We start from the raw sequence: 26315 nt of genomic DNA, 5'->3' as shown, positions 1-26315 counted from the left end.
TATAGTTGACATTTTATTTTTTATCATGAAAGATGAAGAATGATAGGAGGGGGAGACCAAAGTCGTCATGAGAAGATTTATTCACATTCAACGAGTCCTCGAATTTAAAAATTCTCATCAATATGAAAATTATGGGACTCTTTGAAAGGGAAATGCAACGACAATGCCTTAATTTACAGAACGGCTGAATGCATTCAATAGCAATTTTCATTTATCGATGACAGGGGTGATGTTGTGTCGAGTAAAATGTAAGGGAGGGTGAGGTATAAAGGAAAATGGGTGAATTTCGAGAGGATACAGAGGTTGGCTCCGCATGACCCGACTCTCATAACGGTTATCGATTCTCAACCATGTCATCCTGCTGGCGCACAATCGTTGAACTATTTTCTCAATTTTTTAAAGTGACAGAATTGCTAAACATCACTTTGATCACCGGTTTCTCAGAGCTATAAAAATGTAGCGTGTATGCAGGTGACATAAAGCAGATGAATTTTCAATTTCTCCGTCCGTTAGACGTAAAACACATCTCCGCGGAAGAACTCCTGACATTCGAGGAGAAAAAAAATCAATGAAATGTTATTGTACAATCTTTACGAGTGGAAAACGGAGAGAAAAATGTTATCTCAGGAATTCCTATTGGAATTTAATGAAAACATGTGAGGTAGGGAATAAATTTTCTTTTAGTAATCTTTTATTTTTCATTTCCCACAATTTTCAGGGAAAATCAAACAGTACGTGGCCAATTACACTATTCAATTGAAATTAACAAACGTTAATTTGAATTCAGTAGCGAAGTGGTAAAATTGTTTAGGTCGATTTTGACTGTTGGCCATTTTTCAGTGAATATCTCGGAATCTAAGGGAGATGGCTAAATTGTTGTCAAGACCTTTATTGTAGCACTCAATTTGCTCTACACTGAGAGAAAAACGACAAAGTTCTCAAACAAGTCTTGCTTGTGCCAAGAAAATAGTTTTTTGAAAATTATCAAAACGGATTTTTTTCTGCCAAACATGCAGAGAGTGCGCCGGAATGAAAAATTTTTGTCGCAAAAATAGATTTAGTAGTTAAAAAAAAATTGCATTCTCTGTACACGCAAGAAATGTCATTTCTAGGACTACTCCTTCGTTATTCGATACTCCCGTACATATTTTGCTCCCGAAAAATCTTTGTTTCATGCGAAACAAGGGACAGTAGTTTTTCGTTTCGGTTGTCTAATAATCAAAGACAAGAAATGAACCCTTAAATGCAACAATAATAATGATATGATAGCAATCTTGTAACTTAGGGATAAAATATTTGTCGATAAATTTTCCTCTGTATGAGATATTTTCACCCTGAAAAGGCACCGTCTGGTATGAATTATCCGCCTCTTGAGCCAAATATTTCGTTGCTGTCGAAAGCAGAGCAATTATTCATGTCTGAGACTTTCAAATTCGAACCAGACAAATTATTTTCTGGCAATTTTCAACTAGTGATTTTGTCGGCCCAAACAAGACTTGTTTGACAACGTGTTTGTTTTTCTCTCATTTCCGAAAAAAGCTTACAACGAAAATTTCGTTATCTCCCTTAGATTCTGAGATATTCTTCAAAAACTCAACTAGGAGATAAGTCGACGTAGACCGTTTTACCACTTCACTGTTGAATTAAAACTGCAATTCACCACGCAAAGCGCGAATAGACTTCACCGCAGAAGTTTATGCCTCGGTTTTTTAACAGTTTTTCCATCGCACATAAATTTCCCCGAACAAATAACGACAAAATTGAATTATATTTATTAGCAAATTGTTACGTACATCCACACCAGAAGGGAAGAGGGATGCGAAATGCAGGGATCGATACGAGGCCATATCCGGACAGCATATCGCCCTCCTCTCATCGCGCAAAGTGAGTTCACTCCCATTCCCCATCGTCCTATCAGTTCTTCTCTATTATGTATACCTTCAAGTACGGAATCGATCAGCCAATAACTAATTCGTCTCTTCTTTATTCACCACAGATGATTATTTAATCCCCCCAACTCCCACTGAGTCATTATGAAATTAATTATTTCTCCATCGCGGCAAATCCGGAATTGATTGAATCATTTATCAAATTTCAATTTATAAAATGCTCTAGAGTCTCGAATATTGGACGAGGCAAATACACATTGACTTCGGGCACGTGCACGAAACACAGCCCGAGATACTATTACTTCACATCATTATATGTAGAACACCGAAGAGTTTGTAAATAACGTCACGCAGATGAGGCATAATACGACGAGTTAATGCGAAAACTATTCATTTTATCAGAAGTTGAAAGATATTCTGTAACGCAAGGTTATCAAAATATATGACGCTATGAAATTATAGCGAGGAATAGTCGCTTTAGGCATGAATAGATGCCAACGAACGAGGACGACGAAGAAGGATAACAGAGAAAAAATAATATGACAAGGAAGAAGGAGCGGGTGAGGGCGGGGGTTGGTGGACGAAGAGGTGAAAAGAACGCACGACTTTTTTCCTATTATTGGGAAACCCTCGCCTTCGAAATGGCGGAATATGTTTTGTCTCCAATTTAGCAAGCAGATCACCTAAGAGGCGGACAACGATTTTTCCACTCGACGAGTGCCAAGGACGTGGCATAGGCGCCAGTATCAGTGGCTCTGGTCTCCCTCGGCTTTTTCTCTTATTGTAATTATCGTCATTCTTAAATAAAACGGGGAGGAATATTCATTAGGCAATCTCTGACAGTCGTTGATAAGCGTTTCCTTGAAGTCGCAGCATGTGAAATAGGCTCGATCTCGATGAATATCGTTTAATATTTCGCGGATGCGATGATGGAAATTAAATTCGATGGGAAATTCTGTGGAAAAGAGGATTTGAATATGCGGAAAAAAATATGCGGAGAGTGAAAAATGTGGAGGGGAATAGTTACGCTCGGAGTTGGAAATTCGTTGGAGGATATCTCGAGGTGGTGCCCACGCCGTTGGATTTAAAGCGTCAAGCCAGACCCCCACAGGCATTGGCGTACTGAAACTAATCATAGCTATCTCATCTAATAATTTATTGAATCGTCGTTAAAATAATCACTCCTTTTTCCCCTCCGTTATTTCTATTTGTATCTCGGAGTGAATCCATTGCAATTCGTTGGCGTGAATTATTATAAAGAATTATTCAGGATTCTACCAACAACTTTTTGATGGAGTGAACTTCTCGTGTTATTCCAGAATGATTCATTTTCCGGGGATTATTCTCAACTTTTGTCATTTCCTGATGCACAACTTTGTGGGGCGTCAGGGCAATCTTACGTGTGACTCATCAATTAATCGATTACTGAATTAATTAGGAATAATTAATCGTGATTGAACTGATTAGGTTAAGTCTGTTAATTTGTGCGAAAAATTAGTCTTGGGTTTTGAGAATATTTCTCGCTCCCTGAGGTGCATCAGATTGTATGCAGTGTTTTCCTGTATTGGATTATGAACTTGGTACATCTACAAACCCGCATGTGGAGGGAGGGAGAGAGAGATAGGAGGTAGAGTGAGTGCGGATATTGTCAGTGGTGGGGATAAAAACCGGTCAATGTGGGGTGCAAGAATTTTCGTCGAGGGTGGTCACCCGGGAGTTTCAAAAGCCCTTTTTCTTCATCACAATGTTCGAATATTAATGAATTGAGGAGGTTTATCCAAAATCGCAGGTATTTGAAAAAATTGATTTTTCTTTAATTGAGAGATGAAGATATTCCCTTCATTTTTGGTACAAATTTCAATCCACCAACCCATGTTCATTATTTAGAAATGAAATCTATTTCATTTATTGGCTACAGACAAAACGCAAAAGGCACCAAATGCAGATAGAATAATTCAAATATTTCCTCTTTTTGCCCGGATACCCCAGATTTTTCTCTGGTCACTGGATTCAGTATGATTTTTCACATTACCTTCTATTTTTATTTCCATTTTTAGAGTCTTCTAGCAGGTGAATTATCAATTTGAACATAAATTTCACGAGAGCCCGTGTATACGGAAAAATAAGTTTATTCATTTCTGCCGACATTATTGCGATTAATTTTTTTTACGTTAGAAAAGTTATTTTTATATGTTCCGCTGTCAGCCGAAAAAATACCCGAATTTTCCTTGATCATGCAAAAAAAAACCATTTACCGACAATTCAGTAGTGAAGCGGTAAACCGGCTCAAGTCGATTTTGATTATTGGTCAGTTTTTGACAAATATCACGGAAACTTCAAGAGATGGAAAATGTTTTGTCATAACCTTTTTTGTAGAGCCAATTGAGGGTTACAAAGAAGGTCATGAAAAAAAAATTTCTATCTCTCTTAGACTCCGAGATATTCATCAAAAACTGGCCAAAAGTCAAAATCAACTTAACCCGGTTTATCGCTTCACTACTGAATTTACCGACACTGGCTAAATAACCTTAAAGGACATAAAAAATAAAAATAAAATAAATGCCCGTCTCGTTCTAATATCTCCGAAAGTTGTCCAACAAAAACGGCAATCTGGAGTAACTGGCGGACAGTTGGAACTTTGTTGATTAGTACAGCCAAGAATTTGTGTATTAACAATGTGAATAGTTCCTTGCGCGCGAGAGGGGTCGACAGTGGAAAGGGGCGGGGGAGGAGGGGGAGTGCTAAAATCGAGGGGAGGGGACCCGAGGTTACCATGGATACGCATCTCTCCCCCGCAGTCACTTGGATGTTAAAGCGTGTACATGCCAACATATACACATATAAACATAAGCCACAATTATAGCTGCACACGGACTGTGTGCATTCGTGGTGTACTGCTATCTCACGAGTGTTTACGCATTTGAATTATGTGTTTTCATATTGCTTAACCAATCATCATGTTTTAATATCTCGTAATGTCGTTTTTTTTTAATTCGCACGCAACAGAGTTTCCTTTTTTTCGTAAATGTTGAAGTCCACTCCTTCTATTCTATCTTCTATTTTGCAAATTAACGCAGAATGATTATAATTACGCTTCAACTCTCGAGTAATTAGTTTTTTTTTACATTAATGAAGGGAATTTATATCGCGTTCCACATTTTTGTGACGTCGTAGGAAAATAATTGGATGGAATTTGGATGCGGCAGGAGGGGAACCCGGATTATTCTCAATATGAATAACTAGAAAATTTTTACTGAAAAAAATGAATAGTCCAGACCGGGATTTGAACCCGGGACCTTCCGATTATGCATCGGACGCTCTCTGATTTTTTCATTTCAAATTCCCAGGAATTTCCCAGGAAAGAAAAATATTTTTCCGTACTGATCTCCACTTTTCCTCGTCCGGGGACTGGTACTGACCCTTCCCAGACATCGGCATAATCGAAATTTTGAATTACAGTTAAATTTGGATTGAGTCAATTGTGAATATAACTCACCATTTTTTTTATTTTAGAAATAACCATCAATTTAAATTTCAAATTCCGAATTATTATATCACCCAACAATTGACAACCTAAATTACCAATTATTACATTAATTTTCAAATTTCAATTACGATAAATAAATCTAAATTACTATAAAGTGCAACTTCCCATAGTATTACTAAAAGTAATGATTGATGCCGAACTATGACCCTTCCCCAAACTTGTAAAGCTAAAAATCACAACGGAAAAATATCGTTCGCGCCTAGCGTCATGGGGTTTTTCTACTCGCGTGGTTGGCCAGTCCTCGCCTTCGGTCGAACGCCAACTCCACGCGCGTAAAAACCCCACGGCATTCGCCCTGAAATATACTATTCTGGTGAACAATTCATAAATTTCAGTAGCGAACTGATAAAACGGTTCAAGTCTCCTGATCTCTCAGTTGAGTTTTTGAGAAATATCTCCGAATCTAAGGGAGATAGCGTGATTTCCGTAATTACATTTGTTGTAGCTCCCAATCGGCTCTACAAAAAAGGTTATTACGACAATTTCACTATCTCTCTTAGATTCCGAGATATTCATTGAAAACTAGTCAATAGTGAAAATTGACTTTTACCACTTCGCTACTGATTTGATTCGGGCAAGTCAAGTCTCTCTGTGGAATTATACTTATCGGGCGCACCATCTCATTATTATCCTCTTTCGATATGAATACAAAAATAAACCACAGGATTTGGATACACGCGGAGCGCAAGAAAACATAAAAAACGAGAATACTCGCAGAAAGAGGAGTCCACGCATGTTAAAGTCCACAATATCGCGAGTCAATGAGGCACACTTTAGAAATACTTACTCACCGTGAGGGACTCCAGGAGGGCGCAATGGCGTAGGTATTCAAAGAACAACAAAAAAAAAGGAAAGAAAATTATAAGAAGAACGGAGAACACCAAAGGGACATGTATCTCGCATACCCCCGCCCCGCGTGAACTGGTTTTCGAGTCTCTCCCACCGGAACGTATATACCTTTTGCCTTTTACGTTTTCTGGTTTTTTGTGTGTGTCTACTAAAACTGGCGGGAGAGAACAAGGTATGGGTATCCCTTAATGGACGTCAAGGCAGGCCATTGGCGCCGCGTGAAACGAGTTTTTTTATTTAATCTATCTCTATTGGAATTCAATTGTCCAATTTCAGAGCCATCGGGCTTATTAAATTTTAACTTGCTCGTTGGTGAACGATAGGGGTATCTCCAGCATGTAATTTCCAACAATTTTTACATTTTCGTACATTTAAATCACTGTAAAATAGTTCCGCATCCAGAAATTAGAAGAATTAGCCGAATTAACGCACGACAATTTTTCGCGCCATTCTAAACAATTTTGGAGGACAAGGGGCCATTCAATTGAATTATTCCCCCTATTTGAATTTCAACAGACACTAATGCAGCACTTGATGGTTTTGCCACATTCGTTATCAGAACTCTCTTTATTTTAACAGAAAATTTTTAATTGGAAATAACCAAAAGTTATCGAAATAATTTGACTCCCCCTCCACCGCAAAACGTCAATACATTTCCATAGTTTGACATTCAGATGGGGGAACAATGAATAGTATTTTCGAGCACCACACTGTTGATCGACAATTAGTAAATCAAATAATTATTTTCTCATCAGAATGAAAAAATTCGTCATCATCCTCATCGATAAAAAATAAGAGACAACTATGAAAAACAATAAAATAATTCTACGTAATTCTACGCGTCAATCTTCCTCAAAAATCCGATTCTCATCGCACTTGTAAACTAACTACTCTAAAACCTAATACCTATTAAAAATTCAAAATTCCATGAAAAAAGGAATAAAAGAGGGAGCAAAAAAGACGTAAAAGCGTAGGAAGCTACGATCGATGAAACTGAGTCTGTGTGGGTTAGGCGATTCTGTGTGTGCGTGAACTTTATTGCAGCTCGTCCCGGTGAGTACCAAGGCCAGGCGCACAAAGTTTTACGTGTTGTGTGCCTCCATTGTGTATGTCTGAGTGTCGGGGTCGAATAAATTTCGAAATTGAAATCCTTTCACGTGTCAATGGAGGGAAATAAAAAAAACCGGAGAAAACAACAATCTGTGCTTTTATTTTCACGGAGATAAATTGAAATAATTGAAGGCAGATGATTTTTACTGCACTCTTTTGGAATTCAATTGAAAAAAAAAAATTTGCAAAAATTGAAAAAGTGAAAAATTAAAAAATTAAAAAATTGAAAAATTGAAAAAAAAGTAGAAACGGAAAAGGAAAGAGCTTGAAAAGTCTGAACATGTTCGATGTTGAGCATGTCCACGAGGAATTACAATAAAGAGGATCGGTTTATTAGGCTAAACGCTCGGGACTCGGTTCAAAGGCTGTGCACACGCACACCACGATAAGACTGCAAGTTGCATCGGCATCCCTTGTGTGTATTAGAATTATCCGGTTCTATTGCGGTTGGGCCGAGTCAACCTGGTGATGCACAGCGGTTCTAGCTAATGGTTGAGGCATGTCTCCGTCTCATAATACTCGATAACTGAATTCCCATGGCAATTTGTCAATCAGAACGATTTGCACAGACTCCGATACTCGCAGTTTCGGCGAATCTGTTGGGCAATTCGTACGCATCGCATTCATAAACCCTCCGTGCTGCTTTTATTTTCGCAATTCACTTGGTTTACGTTAATGCAGAGGCATGAAGAAAAAAAACCCGCAAATTTAATTACACGGAGAGACATATTCAGTAAAAATTACGGAACAATTCACGTAATCTGCGGCGGGGAATCGTTTTTCCGTAATTTTTAAGGAAATGGAAGAGAAAAAATCTGAAACGTTCAGGGAATTTTCGGGTTCGTCACGTAATTTTTCCCGAAGAAGTAAAATCTCACAGAAATTTGCCGACTTATTGTGCCTCAAAAATAAAAAATTCTTGAACGTTCAACAATTTTTATGAAGCTGCACTCACTTTTTCGACTCACTTTTTATTGAATTCAGTAGCAAATGGTAAAGCGGTTCAAGTCGACTAATCTCCCAATGCGGTTTTTCCGGAATATTTCCGAATCTAAGGGAGACAGCAAAATTTTCATAATTACATTTCTTGCAGCACTCAATCGGCTCTACAAAAAAGGTTATCCCACCAATGTCACTATCTCCCTCAGATTCCTAGATATTCACTGAAAACCGGTCAATGAATTTGACTTCGCTCGCGGATTGCGTTTCGAAACGAAATTTCCCCGTTTTCCTCTGGCAATTGTTATTGAATTTTGGTCCCCGAGTAGGCGCACTCTATCAGACCCAAAGTAGAAGAGAATAATGATAATTTATAATGTAAGTTGAATCATGATAAAGCCACCGTCGCCGTTGTAATTCCTTTTGGGAAAATCGGAATGAGATTATACGTAGCGATAAATTCGAGTTTACGTTAGAAAACGAACATGACCTCTTCCACACACCTATACATATACATAATACATATCTGGTGGAGGATTGGGGTGAGGTATGGAGGCTGTACCGAGGGGGTTGAGGGACTGAGGCCTGAAGAGGGTGGTTTTGGCAATGGGTGGGTCTTTTCATGTACATGTATTATATACATTGGTTGGAAAGAATGAACGGTATGGAGGGTAGGTGAAACGATCGCTCGGTGGATGAGGAGAATGGAGATGGAAGAGGGCGGATGTGTATGGGTAAACCGGCGAGTCGGTGTTATTGGTTTTTGTCGCGCATGCCCACCAGTGGCGCCAATCTGGCGAATTATTAGACAACTTTAACTCCCTCTTTTCAGCCTCCAATATACATACACCACATATATTCAACAAATTACGTAAAATATGGAAATTTCACTATTCCATCCGCCACTGGATTATTTATTGAGAATTATTTATTGAGAACTGTCGGAGCTGTTGAGATTCTCACGCAATTGACCCCATTGACGACCGAATCATTACTTTCAATTGTTTGCTAAGAATAGCAATAAATATGGGATATGAGCGAAAAAAAAACAATTTTTCCATTTTTACATCATTGCATTCACTTACGAGAATTGACTCATGAATTCATTACAAGGTGCATTCACTCGTAATGACGTTGAAATAGGGGAGAGTCGGACAAAATGGAACGTTTCGTTATTTTCTATAATTGTCAATATCTGCATTTCATTTATAAATTTATATTTATTAATATAAATAATTAATAATATAAATAATATAAATAATTTATAATACGTAATTTATAATTTATATTTATAAATGAAATCAAGAAATGAACAATTGGAAGATCTCAACGTCTCATTTTTCACGAATATCTCATTTGCAGCCGTTTGATTTATTAAACTCAAGTTGTTCTGGGTGAAAGTTGAAGGTCAGAGAATTGACTTACCTCGCCGTGAGTATCACGTCGTCCATCCGGAGTATTTTCAGGCAGGAAGTAGAGCCTCAACGATGCTAATGGCTGATTTGAGCCCCTGCTATCTATCCAGAGCAGCTGTAATTCACCGATACTAACTAAATCGGCATCGGTCCATAATTTTGTTAGAAAGAAACTACCGAGACGCAGAACACGTCCATTGCCGATTCTCACGGCTTTGTAAAATGTGTATGGGCCATGACTGAAGCAGGCACCGCCCAGTAACTGAAAAATAAATAAATTCAATTAGTCCAATTTTTCGAAATATTCATCGCCGTTATTTTCACTCTTAAACAATTATAAAATTCATAAATAGTGATTTCTCTCCTTCTGAATGGCGAACATCGATTTATTCGATCAATTGAATTTGCTAACCTCCATCGCCAATGCGGAGGCACCAATGACGAAAAATAAAGAGGATTGAAATTAAATTTCACATGACAGCTCCCCAAATTGCCACGAAATATCGAGAGAATTCCATTGGATTCAAATTGGATAAGCAAAAGTGGAATTTGCGTATGGAGGGGAAGGGGCAGAGTGCATTGCATGCAAGGAGTGGGTGAGCGTCACAGACACAGCGATGATAGAGGTACGGGGATGGAGGAGGGCGTGCAGCGCGCGTGGAAAACCCGAGGGTGAGGCCTGGGTATTTGCGGGATGACCCAGGCTCTCCTCCTGTCTCTCTCGCTCTCTCCCCCTCTCTCTCTCTTTCCACTGAAGTGGGTAGGTGAGGGACCGGGGGTGAGGAAGGGAGAAAACCGTTAGCTATTTTATTAAGGTGAATATTGATATCAGTTGGAATTTATTAAATTCCAGGATTTTGAATATATTTTCCTCAATCAATCGCGATAATGATGAGCACAATAGACATCCCTCAGTCAATAATGATTGAAAAAAAATTATTCATTTCAGTAGCGAAGTGGTAAAACGGTCCAAGTCGATTTTGACTATTGGCCATTTTTCAGTGAATATCTCGGAATCTAAGGGAGAAGGCGAAAATTTTGTAATTACATTTGTTGTAGCTCTCAATCGGCTCTACAAAAAAGGTTATGACAAGAAATTTGCTATCTCTTTTAGATTCCGAGATATGCATTGAAAACTGGTCAATAGTCAGAATTGATTTGCACCGTTGTACCGCTTTGCTACCGATTTCAATATTTATTTATTTGTTAATGCCAAGTATGGCCTACTCGGCCTTTTACATTATTTTGGATGAATTTCACAGTTGTCTAGTAAAAAATTAGCATATAATGTAGAAACAACAACCGTTAAACGATTTAAGTAATAATAATAATTATTATAGAGAATTCTCTGAAATAGGCACACTGCGTCCTGAACTATGTTATGGCTTAGGATGCTACTGATTTCAATAATGTAAAAATTAATTTCACTAATTCCATTAATTCGTTAATCATCATTAATCATTTCATTAATTTATTTAATTAATTTCATTAATTTCATGAGCGTGTACAGCTTTATGATCCTGAATTCAGTAATTTGTGTTTATTCACACATATAATATGAATACCCATGGATAAATATCATTTGACCTCTTTTTCTCGGGGACTGTACGCGTCTCTCTGCTTCGCAGGCAACTTTATCCCCTCTCCTTTACGCCCCCCTTCCCCTCCTATTCCGACACCGAATTTTGTGCTCCTCTTTTTTTTCTCCAGCACACTCATTCCTTTTATTGGCCAGCTATTTGAAATTCAACGGATTTCCAAGCACGCGGGAAAGAGGGAGTTGAAAAAAATGCGCATTTTTTTTGTCCACGGTCATCGCGAAAATTTCCGAGTTATGTCGCACTTGCTCGAAAAATACAGCAATTCCCGATAATTTTGAGTCCCCACTAGATTTCCTCATTATTAGAAAAAATTTTCCACAATTCATCAAGCTATCGAGGTATACGCTGGATAAAAATAATTATAAAGGCGATCGTGTGAATTGCGAAATCATTTAAGAATTTAATCAATAAATCGGTAATTAATTCGGAAGGGAGAATGAGAACCCCTGCCATAACTATTCCCAATGTTTTAGAGGTACAGTCAGTGCAAAAAAAATCCCCTTTATTTATTTTCTTATCTCCACTAACTCCGATCGTTACGTCGTTGGGTACAGGCATGTTTTTGGGCGTTCCTGTGTGTTGGTGAGTGGAGGTGTATTTATAGAGTTAATCGGGTTTCGCGGCAGCTGCACTCTCTGCACCCTCCACCATTGATAGCCTAAATGCTTCAATAATTTCTATTTACCTGATTTTGTCATTTCCCCCAAATGACTCATCGGAAGATTCAAAAAAAAGTTGACAATAATATTAATAGTCCATTATTTCCGTGCGAGTTTTTGCCTCTGAGGCAAATCATTTACAATTAATCACAGTCTCCATCGAGTAGGAAGTGATTTGATGACTGTCATTATTACCTTTTTGTATGGCTTATTTTATTTTTTTCTGCAGCCAAGAACTAACCGTATCAAGTGTATACTCATTTTCTGATGAATCATTCGACGGAACGTGCGCAAGCACAGTGGCGTATGCATTATAAATTTCCAAAATGGCCACAAAATTATTGCAACATAATGAAGGGGAAAAACATTTCCCTCTTCCCGAGATATTTCCCTCTTCGCCGGAGCACAATTTGAGAGATGAATAAATAAATTGGAAAATTCATTCTTTCAACAGTATTTTCAGTATCAATAGAGACCATGTTTGCATAATGGGGATTTATCGATTTACGGTAATTTCCCGTGGTCGTTAGGCTTCATTAAAATCTCCTCAGTGGAGATATTCAATTTATGAATTCAAATAACCGTAAAAGTCATAATTTTCCGAAAATATTCATCATCCAAATTCCCTCTAATCTCAATTACATCGATTTCAAAATGGAATTTTGAGTGTGACCGAGGATTTGAATTTAACAGCAACAATCTAACGAGCAAAAAAAATAAACTCCAAGTGGACAGAATTATATATGGGGCAATGGCCCCTCTCTCTGCCGCTTCAACTGTGACTGTCGTCCGTAATCGCGTATATACACTAAAGCTGTCTGTCTCTCTTTCTTTTCCTCCCTTCTCTCTCGCCCTCGCGACGTCACGTAGTACAAGAGACGACCCACACTTTTTTTCTCCCTCTATCTTTACCCTTCGATAGATTTGCCCTCCTTCTTCGACTCGTGCCCATCTGTCTTTCTCCCCAATATTGTGCTGTGCCTGCCGACGAAATAGCTCGTCATCTCTGTCGCACTCGTGTGCCCCCTGAAATCATACCCGGTGTGTATAACCCCTCCTGGACTCCGAGAATCTGGAGAACAACCTCACTCGGCCTTCCACCACCATTCCAAACAATTTCCCTCCTCGCCCCACGCACTGGCGATGGCTTTTACCCTTCTCCCTCACCCACACTCGTCCCTTGGGCTATTATCGCAGAGCTCGAACTAACCACCTCAAGGCTACTTCACAACGAGGATGTCCATTGTAATATTTACGGAAAGAAGGAGAAAGATTGAATCGTCAAAGATGATGGAAACATCGATTTCATAAATTTTTCCATGATTTTTTTTATTCAAGAGGAATATGAAGAACGGAAATTTGATGAGATATATTGGATACGTAATTGTTCGTTTTGGAACAGAAAGTAATTCCGTTCATCAACGGAAGTAAAAGTAGGTGTTTAAGAATGTTTGTTCAGAGCCGCAAGTATTTTTAAAAAATGGATTTTTTTTCAAAGGAGAGCCGAAGTTATTCGCTTTATCTTGATGAAAATTTCAATGAAATTTTCAATTTCTAACCACCTCAAGACCACTTCACAACGAGGATGTCCATTGTAATATTTACGGAAAGAAGGAGAAAGATTGAATCGTCAAAGATGATGGAAACATCGATTTCATAAATTTTTCTATGATTTTTTTTATTCAAGAGGAATATGAAGAACGGAAATTTGATGAGATATATTGGATACGTAATTGTTCGTTTTGGAAAAGAAAATAATTCCGTTAATTAACGGAAGTAAAAGTAGGTGTTTAAGAATGTTTGTCCAGAGCCGCAAGTATTTTTAAAAAATTGATTTTTTTTTCAACTGAGAGCCGAAGTTATTCGCTTTATCTTGATGAAAATTTCAATCCACCTACCCACGGTTATTATTTAGAAGTGGAGTGGACGAAATGCACCAAACGCATGCGCTATCATGCGCTTTTATGGGATAGAATCTTTCAAATATTTATTAACTTTTTTTTTTTGCGCGGATACCCCTAGATTTTTTCTGGCCATTCGGTTCAGTATAGTTTTGCACATTATCTTCGATTTTTATTTCTATTTTTATAGTACTTTTATTTCTATTTTTATAGCACACTGTCTGAAAATGACTCTTGAAATTTCAAGTGAAAATGCTTGAATTTTTTAACAACGACAAAGTTACATGAAATTTCTGTAGAATTCTTCATTGATGAATCAGTTAATTTCCGGAATATTCAAGTAATTTTCGATTTTCAGGTCCCTACGGCACTGGAAGATCTGGAGAATTTTGAAAATTCAGGCAATAACTTCTCTGAATTTTTCAATCTATTGAAAATTGGATGGTATGTGATGTTCCATTTTCACGATGACTTTGGAATTATTTTTTAACATGAAAACCCCAGTTTTCTTGAATTTTCAAGATGAATGAGAAATTTAGTGAACGTTTTCATTTGAAATTGAATTCAAACCCACAACATTGAAAATTCAGATGACATTGTGACTGAAATTTGAAGAAATTTCTAACAGTGTAGATGAATTATAAATTTCAACATAAATCCCCTGAGAGCCGGTGGATAAGAACAAATTTGTTGATTTATTTCTGGCGAAACTATTGCGATTAATTTTTTGTAACATCAAAAAAGTTAATTTCATATGTTCTGCTATCACCCAAAAACATTATAGAATTTTCTTTGAGCATGAAAAAATACTATTTTTGCTGAAAATGGCTAAACATCCTTAATATTTTCACTCATGTTCATAGTCAGCGATCAAAAAATTCATGCAAAACCCCAATTGCAACTTTTTCAACATACCCACACGCTAGCCATGCGAACAAATTGTTGAATTAATTGACGGATTTCTTTATCAAAGTGTTTCAACGAACTGATGAAAGTTTGTGGATAAATAGTAAAAGTTGACTATTCAGAAACATGTAAACGGATTTCACATGCAATATTTGGAGCTATCCTCCCACTTGATCTGAGATTACATCGAGAGTATGGATAATGATAATTGAGAATTAAAATTACGATTGGGAGGACTTTTCTCCCTCTCGCACGAAGAGAAATATTCAGTAAAAATTACGGAACTCTGACTTCACTCACCGATTACGGAATGGACTCAGAAAATTTAAGTGACGGTATCGTAATTTTTCACCGGAGATTCAGATAAAAATTACGGAACGCTCCGCAAAAATTCCGTAACAGTTCCGTAAAATTTCCTACAACCACATTTCGCTCCGCAATTACGGAAAAGATACGTAATTTTTATTGAATATTTCTCTCCGTGTGTTAATAAAAAGATGCTTGCGAATGAACCTTTACAAATTAGATCCACACGGAGAGAAATGTTCAGTAAAAATTACGGAGCTCACAATTCGCTCACCGATTACGATTACGAGGAAAATTACGATTGGGAGGAATTTTATCCCTCTCGCACGGAGAGAAATGTTCAGTAAAAATTACGGAGCTCACAATTCGCTCACCGATTACGATTACGAGGAAAATTACGATTGGGAGGAATTTTATCCCTCTCGCACGGAGAGAAATGTTCAGTAAAAATTACGGAGCTCACAATTCGCTCACCGATTACGATTACGAGGAAAATTACGATTGGGAGGAATTTTATCCCTCTCGCACGGAGAGAAATGTTCAGTAAAAATTACGGAGCTCACAATTCGCTCACCGATTACGATTACGAGGAAAATTACGATTGGGAGGAATTTTATCCCTCTCGCACGGAGAGAAATGTTCAGTAAAAATTACGGAACTCTGACTTCACTCACCGATTACGGAATGGACTCAGAAAATTTAAGTGACGGTATCGCAATTTTTCACAGGAGATCCTATTTCCTATTCTAAAAAGAACATACACTTAAACTCGATAAATATCGATATCTCGCAAGCCTGTCACTCTAATTCCTCATTGGTTCACAGTCGTTTTAGGCGGTTTAATTTTGAGATTTTGCATTATTATTGTTACAATTACAGCGCGCTGTAATTACGCGCGCTACAGCGCGCGTTCGGTCTCGTTCAGATAAAAATTACGGAACGCTCTGGAAAAATTCCGTGACAATTCCGTAAAATTTCTTACAACCGCATTTCGCTCCGGAATTACGGAAAAGATACGTAATTTTTATTGAATATTTCCCTCCGTGCAGACAACCAAGGATTCCAACGAGTTCTCTCATTCGGATGAAAGTCAATACCCAAACGTCCGCAATCTGCAGAATTTACCGGGATAATAAATGAAAATTTCATCAATTCCTGCGGTACTCCATTAATTCCAATAATTTATTTATGAAACAATATTTGTAATTTTACACAGGGAAGAGACTCATCAATTCGGGAATTTTAATGCAATTTCCATTTAATATCGCGCACACAATTCAAACGAAGCGAACGTGAACTATCGATTTGTTCACTTCCGCCTGAATGATTTAAAAAACCTCACTTCAGGAGATTGATTATGAAATTGTTAGAACGAAAAAACACGACTTCAAAATCAGATAAATATTTAATCCAAGACAAAGAAATTCTCAACTGTTTCGTTTGGCTCTGATACGAAATTTATTTCTAGAAATTTGGTATTCGTGAGTCACGAACCGTGAGATATTTCGTCGATTCTCAGCAACTTTTGAATCTACAAGGAAAAGAAGGCAATGAAAGAATTCAGCCTTTAAAAAATTATTGCTCCCCACTCTGTTAAAGTTTCCCATTCAAATGGATTCCGAAGCATGCATTACGCCAAGAAATTGCATGCTGTTTTCTGCGGATAATCAATGAACGATTGGAGGGACAAAAAAATAAAACGAAGAAAAGAATATGCGGCGGGGCGAAGAATATCTCCAATGGCTGTTAATGATAAAACAACCGCTTATCAGTACTCTCGCGACACAGCTGCGATATCAACTGTTTTCGCCTCTTAGAGTGATTAGTTAACCAATTTTTTCACTTGAAAAATGTCAAAAGATTTTTCTACAACCGAGCAATTTTTATTTTTCAATTTTTCTAGATCCGCTTCGACTTTGAAAAATAATGCAGAAAAGCAATTCCGCCTCGAATAAAATGAAAAACGAGATATAATCTCGGCTATTCAACGAAATCCCCATTATCGTTTTAATATCTCGTTCGCTTCCGACTAAAACACCAATGTTTTTTTTTCCTATTGGAAATGCAAATAGCCAATTGCAAACTTTCCTATAATGACGTGATTTTCCGTGAGGCGTTACAACCACAAATTCCTCAAGTCCCAGAGCATCACATGTATCTTGCATCAAAATATTATTATATCAAATAATAGACTGCATTTTCCATTTGTCCAATTCCAAGCGGTAATTACATCGAGCCTCGCTATCGGCGTTTCCACCGCTATCAACGTTTCTCTCCTTGTCGAACCCCTCCACTTGACGCTACCATGCGTGCCCCACCTCGACGCACACTCTTCCCCCACGCGGTTCGCCTCGCTTCAGCGCTATCTCCCCCTCTATTCCCCAATACGTGCTCTTCCCATTCCTCCGCCCCTCTCGACTTAGAAATTGCCCCGGACGATTGTATTCATCTGGATTTTCACAGAAAAAGGAAACACAAGAACCCATTATAACCATAAAATGTGGTTTTGCAAATACGAAGTAAAAAGTACGTCCATAATCTGGGGAAGAATGAATATTCAAAAAATGCATTCAATTAAGTACGAAATTGAGTATGAAAATTTTTTAATGAATATTTCACTGATTTACTCTCGTTCATTCGCCAAATATAATTAATTCAGTAGCGAAGGGGTAAAACTGTACAAGTCAACTTTGACTATTGACCAGTTTTCAATGAATATCTCGGAATCTAAGGGCGATAGCAAAATTGCTGTTATAAACTTTTTTGTAGAGCCGATCGAGAGCTACAACAAATGTCGTTACGAAAATTTCGCTATCTCCCTTAGATTCAGAAATATTCGTCAAAAACTCAACTGGGAGATATTAATTCACAAGAATGAAATGAGAATTTACGTCGTTAGCCACGTTCATCATCCACTGCAGTTGCTCCACATAAACATTAAAATGGAATGTCTCTTCAGAGGAGAATCAAATGGCCAATAGGAGATTTGAGACTCATGTCCCCACAAAATTCAGTAGCGAAGTGGTAAAACGGTACAAGTTAATTTTGACTATCGGCCAGTTTTCGATGAATATCTCGGAATCTGAGGGAGATAGCAAAATTGTTGTTAAAACCTTTTTTGTAGAGCCGATCGTGAGCTACAACAAATGTCATTATGAAAATTTCGCTATCTCCCTTAGATTCGAAAATATTCCTCAAAAACTCAACTGGGAGATGAGTCAACTTAAACTATTTTACCACTTCGCTACTGAATTTCATTGTAAATCGTCATTTCTTTGAAAATTTACTTGATTATTAATTCTGTCCGTTACGGATACGCTAAACTCGCCTTGGCACGTCCTTGGCAATTTCTCCCACTAGAGGCACAAAAAAACCCAACTAACACGAATTTACGGCAAATTTCCGAAGTATTCGATGCTCCCCAGTGCTCCTCAATCGCTGGTGAACTCAGATACAGCACTCTCATTTTGTGACTGTTGTTAAATGCCCCGTATCACTTTGACCATCGCGTTATAAACACCCTAGGCCTCGTGTTGGCTTCTGCATTCTCAAATTTTTTTTTCTCCCCTGTCGCTCATTATTTTCCGTCTCAATATTTTTCTTCTACTACCGACATATTCGATTAATGACACGTCGACGATTAGAATTAATCACTGAACTCTCTTCGATTCGTTCCTTCCATTTGTCTCTTTTCATTTTTTACCACAACACTTTGTTTCAGTGGCCAATTAATTTTCCCAATCCTACCTGCGTCAGAGTGTCGATCAACTCCGAAAGAATGAAAATGAAAACAAAGAGAATTTAGTAAACTCGTTGGAGTGGAACATTTTTGGTACGTGACTGTAATTGAATTTTAGAATTGTATTTAATCATAACGCTCGCGTTGGCGCGGTGGGGAGATACCTTCTAGCCACTATTACGCAATCGTAATCGTTTGTAAATGCAACTCCAGCACAAAAGTGTTTATCTGAGGTAATAAACACGAGGTTATTGAAAAATATATCGTCGAAAAATGGTAAACTTGGGAAAATGAGTTGCTGAAAAATTTTGGAAATAATAATTTCGATCTCTCTCTTCGTTCTTCCTCTTCTTCTCTGAAATATTTATGGGGCTACTATGGCTCTGGGGATAATAACGGCTTTTATGGTATATAACTCCAGGGATTTTTCGAGGGAAAAAGAGATCGAGCGAGAGAGACAGCTGGAGAATCTGAGGGAGCGAAATGTAGAAGGGGAGAAAATGAGAAACCGAATGGAAAACATGTGAAAAATGTGTAGGAAGGTTCGTGACGAATCGTAGAATTCGTGATTTTGGAGCTTTATAACCCAATTCTGCTGCTCAAAATAAATGGAATTGAATTTTCAATTCGAAATGAGTAAAAACTGGAATAATAACGGGGAAAATTAGTTGAAAACATGAATATATATAATAGCACATTATTATCAAGTGAGATAAACCAACTGATTTATTATTGTCGTGACGTCATGTGAGATAAAATCTATGGAAGCCCAGAATTCATGATTTTCCGGACGTGAGTGAAAATATAAATTAATCATTTTCATTCAGTAAACACCGGAAAATGGGAGAATAAAATTGATTATAAAACGTATCGTTAATTCTTTCATTTGTAGTCGTGTGATTGGATTTCATAACTTTCCTATCCGAGTGAATCGCGGTCAACGAGACTTTCCACAGTGACTGTACTGACCTGACTAATTTTGCCGATTAGAATTTTTAGCATAAATCCGCACACTGACTGTATTAAAATTCGTACATTTCTGGGCATCGCCCGGGAACCCATAGCCCCAATTCCCCCGGGAAAAATAAAATACCTCTCCGCCCGAAAATTTTATTCATTCAATTTTTTCCGTTCAATTCCCCGAATGATGTACGGTAGCGTATTACATTTTTCATATTCCATTTTCAAAACTTGTTCCCATTCCAATATCGAATTTCATCTGCAGAATGAATGTAACAAAATCCGGAAACAAGAGTGACAAATGAAAATCACGAGAGAGAATGAGAAATTTGAGATGAATAATTTTGAAAATTGAAGAAAAAAAATGAACATTGAATAATGTAAGAACAACTGTGTGAGCCAACGTATAATGATGCACGTGTCTCTGTCCCTCTGTTGGTGTAGGAATCAAGTTGAAACTCGTTCGCGCTCTCACAAACACAAATCGTCCGAGACACTTACCCACACACCCGTATTACATGAACGAGCGGTTGCATTACGAATGCAGTTGAAATAGTTTTCCACCGTGATTACCAGTTGAATTGAATTGAAAAAAAAAATTACAAATCCTGCACTATAATAAATTTATCGACACCATATCTATTTTTCCCAGTGAGCGGACGACGAATTGCGTTTTCGATTAAAATCAATTCTCCAGTGATTTTTTCCTCAGTCACTACTGGAATCGGAATTCGGAGTGATATGATGAATCATCATACTCATCTGCATGCACTTTATTAACAATACATCGAGATGAGACTAGAGAAAAAAATTAAAAACTATAAAAAAACGGAACAATAGAATTTTTGTAATTACTGAATTGAAAAAACATAAAAAAGGAAATAAAATAACCGTGATATTCAGTTGAGTCGAGTCGCGAGAGCTTTGCGAAAATTTCGCTAGCCATTGTCTCGGATTCAACGTAATAGAGCGCTCTGGATCGGAATCCGTGAAAATATCTCGCTTCACTTTTATTTTTTTCCAGTTCCATTGTGAACTCGATTAATGCCAAGCGAAATATTTGCAAATGAGAATTTCACGAATTAAAAGCCAACAAAATGTTGCAATTAATTAAACAATCGAATAATTAATCAATCGCTCGATCGTCACGTACAATTTTATTCGCCGAAACAGAGGAGGCTATTAGCGACGAAAAAAAAAAACTGTTACACTCTATAATTTAATGGCCCTCATGAATATAATGGTGCATTCAATTTTCATAAATTTATGATGAAAACAATACCAAAGTCAAAGTGACATTAAATCGGATTAAAGCAGATCTATAAATATCTCAATAAGCGGGAAGGAAGAATGAAAATGAGACGGAAAATGCGTGAGCATTCAAGTAGAATAGAGAGAGAGAATAGAGGGAAGAAAGAGGCGAAAGAATTTTAAAAAATAATATCGTGGAAACGAAGATGGCACTGCGGGAGCGAGGCCAGAATAGAAGGGCATACGAAAAATTGAGTGGGAGCGAGAGAGACGGAGTTACGAGACCATCTAATCGCATACCCCCACCCCTACACAAGATACTGCCAGATGTCTAACCAAACGCAATTACCCCTTTTTTTTATTTTTCAATCAAAACATTATCTCGGTAGCAATAAAAATGAGCAAACAATTGTCAAAAATTCACATCTCATTTTCATTAATTTCATTTAAAATCTCTCCAAATGAATTACTCACCTCTATTTTATCCATTTTCTATGCTCCCTAATATCACACACTCTCTTCACGTTCATCTAGATTATTTAGAAAAATTTATCCCAATTTGTCGAATTCCACAGTTTTCACTCTTAAAATGATGAATTTTATTTTTTTTAAATTATTTTTTATAAACAAATTGGCGCGAGGTTGCCAACTGAAAATACAACTTAAATCACTCACAATGCCTTGCACAGTAAAGCACACAGTTACTCCAAGTTTCAATAATCCCCCTCGACTATTTAATTAAATTTAATTAACACTATTCAATAGATTTTTTTTGACACACGCACACAAAATCTACGGCTCCACGGTGCGGCGCACGCCACTGTCCCATCGAGACTACTTTGTATTTACTCTAATTATGTGACGTCACGGATACACTGCCTCGGTGTATCCCCACTATTTCGGCATTTCGTTTTCACGGAAGGCGACGGAAATGAACGAAAATTACCGAATAACAGTATAGTTGGTGTTGTGACCAATGCGCATGCCGTCAACCAGTCGACCAGATCCTCTTACTCTGCCAACATCTCATGTTGTTTGAAATTTCTGATATTTTTTTATCATATTTTTTTATAGTCCTCCATGCCCATAAATACGTCCCAAAATGGATAAAAATTTAATTGATCCCGGTGATCTCCCTTATTTTTCAGAATATGGAGGGGAATATTTACACTAGCTGAAGAAATATAGAGGAAATTTTCCCCTTCCCCACTAAAAAATTGTATAAAAATTGTATTGTCCCAAAATGCATAAAAATTTAATTGATCCCAGTGATCTCTCTTATTTTTCACAATATGAAGGGGAATATTTAGGGGTGGGCGGGGTAAAATGGACACTTTAGACTTTTCTAAAATTATTCATAACTCAGAAAAAAATTTATCAATTCAGCTCAGTTTAGGCTCGTCACAAAGGGAAAGAATTGTTCGTTGTATTGAAAAGGAAATTATTAAATCTTATCAACATTTCAACCCCTCATTAACATTTTTGAAAAAGTCAAAAGTGTCCGTTTTACCCCAACCTCCCCTACACTAGCTGAAGAAATATAGAGGAAATTTTCCCCTTCCCCACTAAAAAATTGTATTTTAAGGTTCATGTTTGAATGAATGTCTTCAATTTTGTATTTTAGTATCGAATTTCTTAATTCAACTTAACGATTTTTCCCTCGATTTTCTCTTTTCCTCGTGCATTTTTCCTCTCGAAGGCGACGAAAATCTCGGTCATTCCCCTAAAATCTGAAAAATCACTTTTCTGCTCTTCACGCGACGAAACAGTGGAATGCACAATGCACATTTCCATGCAACGCTGGTGGGGAAGTACCGAACCCAATGATAAAATTAACGTCAAGATAAACATGAGACTTGTCAACAGTCGGTTCATGTGGCTGCATTTTCCAACTGGTTTACCCCGTGACGATAACTCGACGCGAACTGTAGAGGAAAATTCAAACCCATTTTCATCTGGCATTTCGTCCAGCATTGGCGTTGGGAAAGGCAATAAGAATATCAAAATCATAAAAATTTTTATATATTTTTTTACTATTCCAAAACTTGAAATTTCATTGTCCGAAAGAGACCATCACCTCAGTATTTTCTCACCTCACACTCTTCCTCGACTTTACAAATACTCATTTCACTCTTCTTATGTATAATAAGACATTCCATCTGTACATATGTCATCTCCCGTTTATTCATTCAGTCGAGTGTAATATTTGTTCCTCATTTTCCATTTTTAATACATCTTCATCTTCTGTCTTTATCGATAGTATTGACAGGCGGAGAAACATTGCTGTCATTGACAAGCGAAATGTGCAAGAGGAAGAAAGAGAGAGAGAGAGAGAGAGAGAGCAATGAAAAGAGCATTAGTTTATTTGCCCGACTTTGTTCAATCGGAGAGCCTAATTCATTCCATTTCGAACAGATTGGTCAGCCAGAGATCATTTTCCCCCGATATAACAAATTCACAATTGCCTCGGAGGCACGGGGACAAATATTCAATAAAAATTAGCTCTTTTCCGTAATTCCGAAGCGAAATGTGTTTGTAGGAAATTTTACGGAAGTGTCCCCCAATTTTTCGAGAGCGTTCCGTAATTTTTATCGAATCTCTTATGAAAAATTACGATTCCGTAATCGATGAGCGAATTACGAGTTTCGTAATTTTTACTGAACATTTCTCTCCGCGTCAACAGAGAATTAAAAAAACTCAGTAATCTTCTCCCTTTGTCATTGTTAGGCCCCTAGAATGCGAGATTAATTTTCTCTCTTAAAACTTAGGGCTAGCAAGCCGTTCACTAAGATAACCTGGCGAATGGATTATTTTTTGGAAGCTGGATTCGTTGTTACAAGCTTTTGAACAAATTTCTTGATTCTCCTGTCCCTCTACTGGGCAAGAATTTAATTGAAACCCCCGCACATTCACGTTTTCACGCAATTTCATACGTAAAGTTATTCAAAGAAATTATGTGAGTCAAATAAGAGCTTCAAGCAATGAAAAATATTTGAGCCAACGAAGGAAATGTGTGCATGGTCACTGGAAAAATCCTCTTTCTCTTTTTGATGGCGTCTTTATATTGTAGTCATTGCAATAGGAATGTAAGTTTCAGGCATTGGCGCGGCTCATGAGGTGGATGAGAACGTCAACTGGATATTATTATTTTCCTTTCTCATTTTTGAAACGTAAAATTTCTAATTGACGCGATAATCCCTGGGAGATTTTTTTCTTCGTTATCATCATCTTCTCTGAGTGTCGAGTAATCACGAAATAATTGAAAGAAAATAGGGGATGGTGGGGCAAAATGAAACTGTCGGAAAATGACTGTTTGACACGATTCAAGCAAAACATTTTTTTTGTTAATTTTTTTATCAACTTTTTTTATTATTGGGGGTACTGATGAGAATAATAATTTTTTATTCGTCTTATAATTCAATTGATTAGATTAGGTCGATTACCTTTTTCTTTTTTCATTCGATTGAAATTCAGTAGCGAACTGGTAAAACGGTTCAAGTCGATTCATCTTCCAGTTGAATTTTTGAGGAATATTTCCGAATCTAAGGGAGATAGCGAAATTTTCGTAATCACATTTGTTGTAGCACTTAATTGGCTCTATAAAAAAGGTTATAACAAAAATTTTGCTATCACCCTTAGATTCCGAGATATTCATTAAAAACTGGTCAATAGTCAAAATTGACTTGCATCACATTTTCCTTTTTCCTCCTCTGGGTCTCCCCCTGGACCTTCCTCTGGGCTTTAGATTTTGGTGTTTCGTTTTATTTTCAATTAATCCATTGACAAAATCTTCTCCCGTCAAAACTACTCAATAATTTTTCATTCTACTGAATGGAAAATTATTATTCTTATCAGTACTCTCAAGAGTAAAAAAAAAATAAACAAAAGTTAATAAAAAAAATATTGAAAAAAAAATTTTGCTTGAACTGCGTCAGTCATTGTGCCCCATGTTTCATTTTACCCCACTCTCCCCTAGTAAAATCCTGAGAAATATTCAAACTCAACGGAAAAAAAGTATGAGAAATTTGTGGATTTCCTGACGTTTCGTTTCTATCGCGTGTGCACTAAAGTACATATTGTGACTCTAACAGAGAATAATACAATGTATTGGATAAAGTATCACAGCTTGCCCCCTTTCTTCAGTTTACATAAGTCACAGAAATCTATGAACTGAGTAATCCACGAACGAATAACATGAGGATTGAAACAATTGAGTGAAATAAACAGATAAATAAGTAGTTTTGTTTCCTCCCGTTATTTACTCCGTCAATGTCCTCAATAATACTTACTTGCAACCAATGGAAGAGCGGGACAATCCCTGTCTTCTCATTGGACCATACATATCGTCTTTCAATCTCTCAATTCTGAATAAAAATGATTTTCTTTAAAAAACTTGAATTTCGAAAGATCTCTTTGTCCTTTATATTTCTCATCTCTCACACCTGCTCAGGAAATCAATAATAATAATACATATTTTTACATTTCCAGGAATAAAATTCAGGTGACTCCAACTTAAGCCCCAACTCTCAATTGTCGAACGTCATTATTCTTATTATCATCCTATCTGTATACAATTGATTTTTATCACCTATTAAACGTAGAAAAAATTATACAAGTAACCTATCTATCTGAGGTGACTAATTGTTTTTTTTTACCTCTGAGGCTCGAGCTTGATCCACCTGTGTCTCCTTAATCACCGCAAGGACACTATGTCACAAACATTGAAAATGTCTTTCAAGTTCTTCGTCAATGAATTAAAGACTGCACCAATAATGTTTTCCTGCGATTTAGATTATTCAGGGCTTTATTTTTATTCTCATTTCTTTTGTCACTATTTTTAGCTTTATAATTTTCGCTCAAGGTCCCAGGAGTTTCATTTTAAATTCTTATTTCTTTTAATTTTCATATTCTTACAACACGTTTACGTTCCTACATACTTTATACAGAGAAATAATAATCACAGATTGCTTTCACCGACCAATGACTCCACTTGTCTCGTCAGTATACTATCAAGGAAAGGCTCGGTTAATTTTTTCGACTTTTTTCGTTTGTTCGATGAATTCTACATTTGCCTCTGTACTCAGCTTCTCGTCGCAATCAAGAATGAATTCAATTATTCAAGTAGGGGAGAGTGGGGCAAAATGAAACAGTCGAAGAATAACTATTCGACGCAATTCAAACAAAAACATTTATTTTGTTAAATATTTTTTTTATCAACTTTTGTTGATTAACTTTTTTTATTC

At 37.1% G+C, this 26315-nt stretch overlaps 1 protein-coding gene across 1 annotated transcript in view; it reads right to left on the bottom strand.

Annotated features, from left to right (window-relative positions):
- LOC107038413 (AT-rich interactive domain-containing protein 5B) overlaps positions 1-21893 on the bottom strand; it is a 41780-nt gene extending 19887 nt beyond the window's left edge. Inside the window, exons 1-2 of the mRNA XM_015257510.1 lie at positions 21547-21893; positions 9760-10011 (exon numbers count right to left, since the gene is read on the bottom strand). Of these exons, the coding sequence (XP_015112996.1) occupies positions 9760-10011; positions 21547-21561 (267 nt within the window). The 5' untranslated portion in view covers positions 21562-21893. The remainder of the gene's footprint in view (positions 1-9759; positions 10012-21546) is intronic.
- Positions 21894-26315: the final 4422 nt, after the last annotated feature.

Source organism: Diachasma alloeum, unplaced genomic scaffold (assembly GCF_001412515.2).
Source record: "Diachasma alloeum isolate Michigan unplaced genomic scaffold, Dall2.0 Dall_scaffold_00280, whole genome shotgun sequence".
In the NCBI taxonomy this organism is placed as follows: domain Eukaryota; kingdom Metazoa; phylum Arthropoda; class Insecta; order Hymenoptera; family Braconidae; genus Diachasma; species Diachasma alloeum.
The sequence above is the reverse complement of the archived record's forward strand: the minus strand, read 5'-3'. Positions and strand labels throughout refer to the sequence as shown.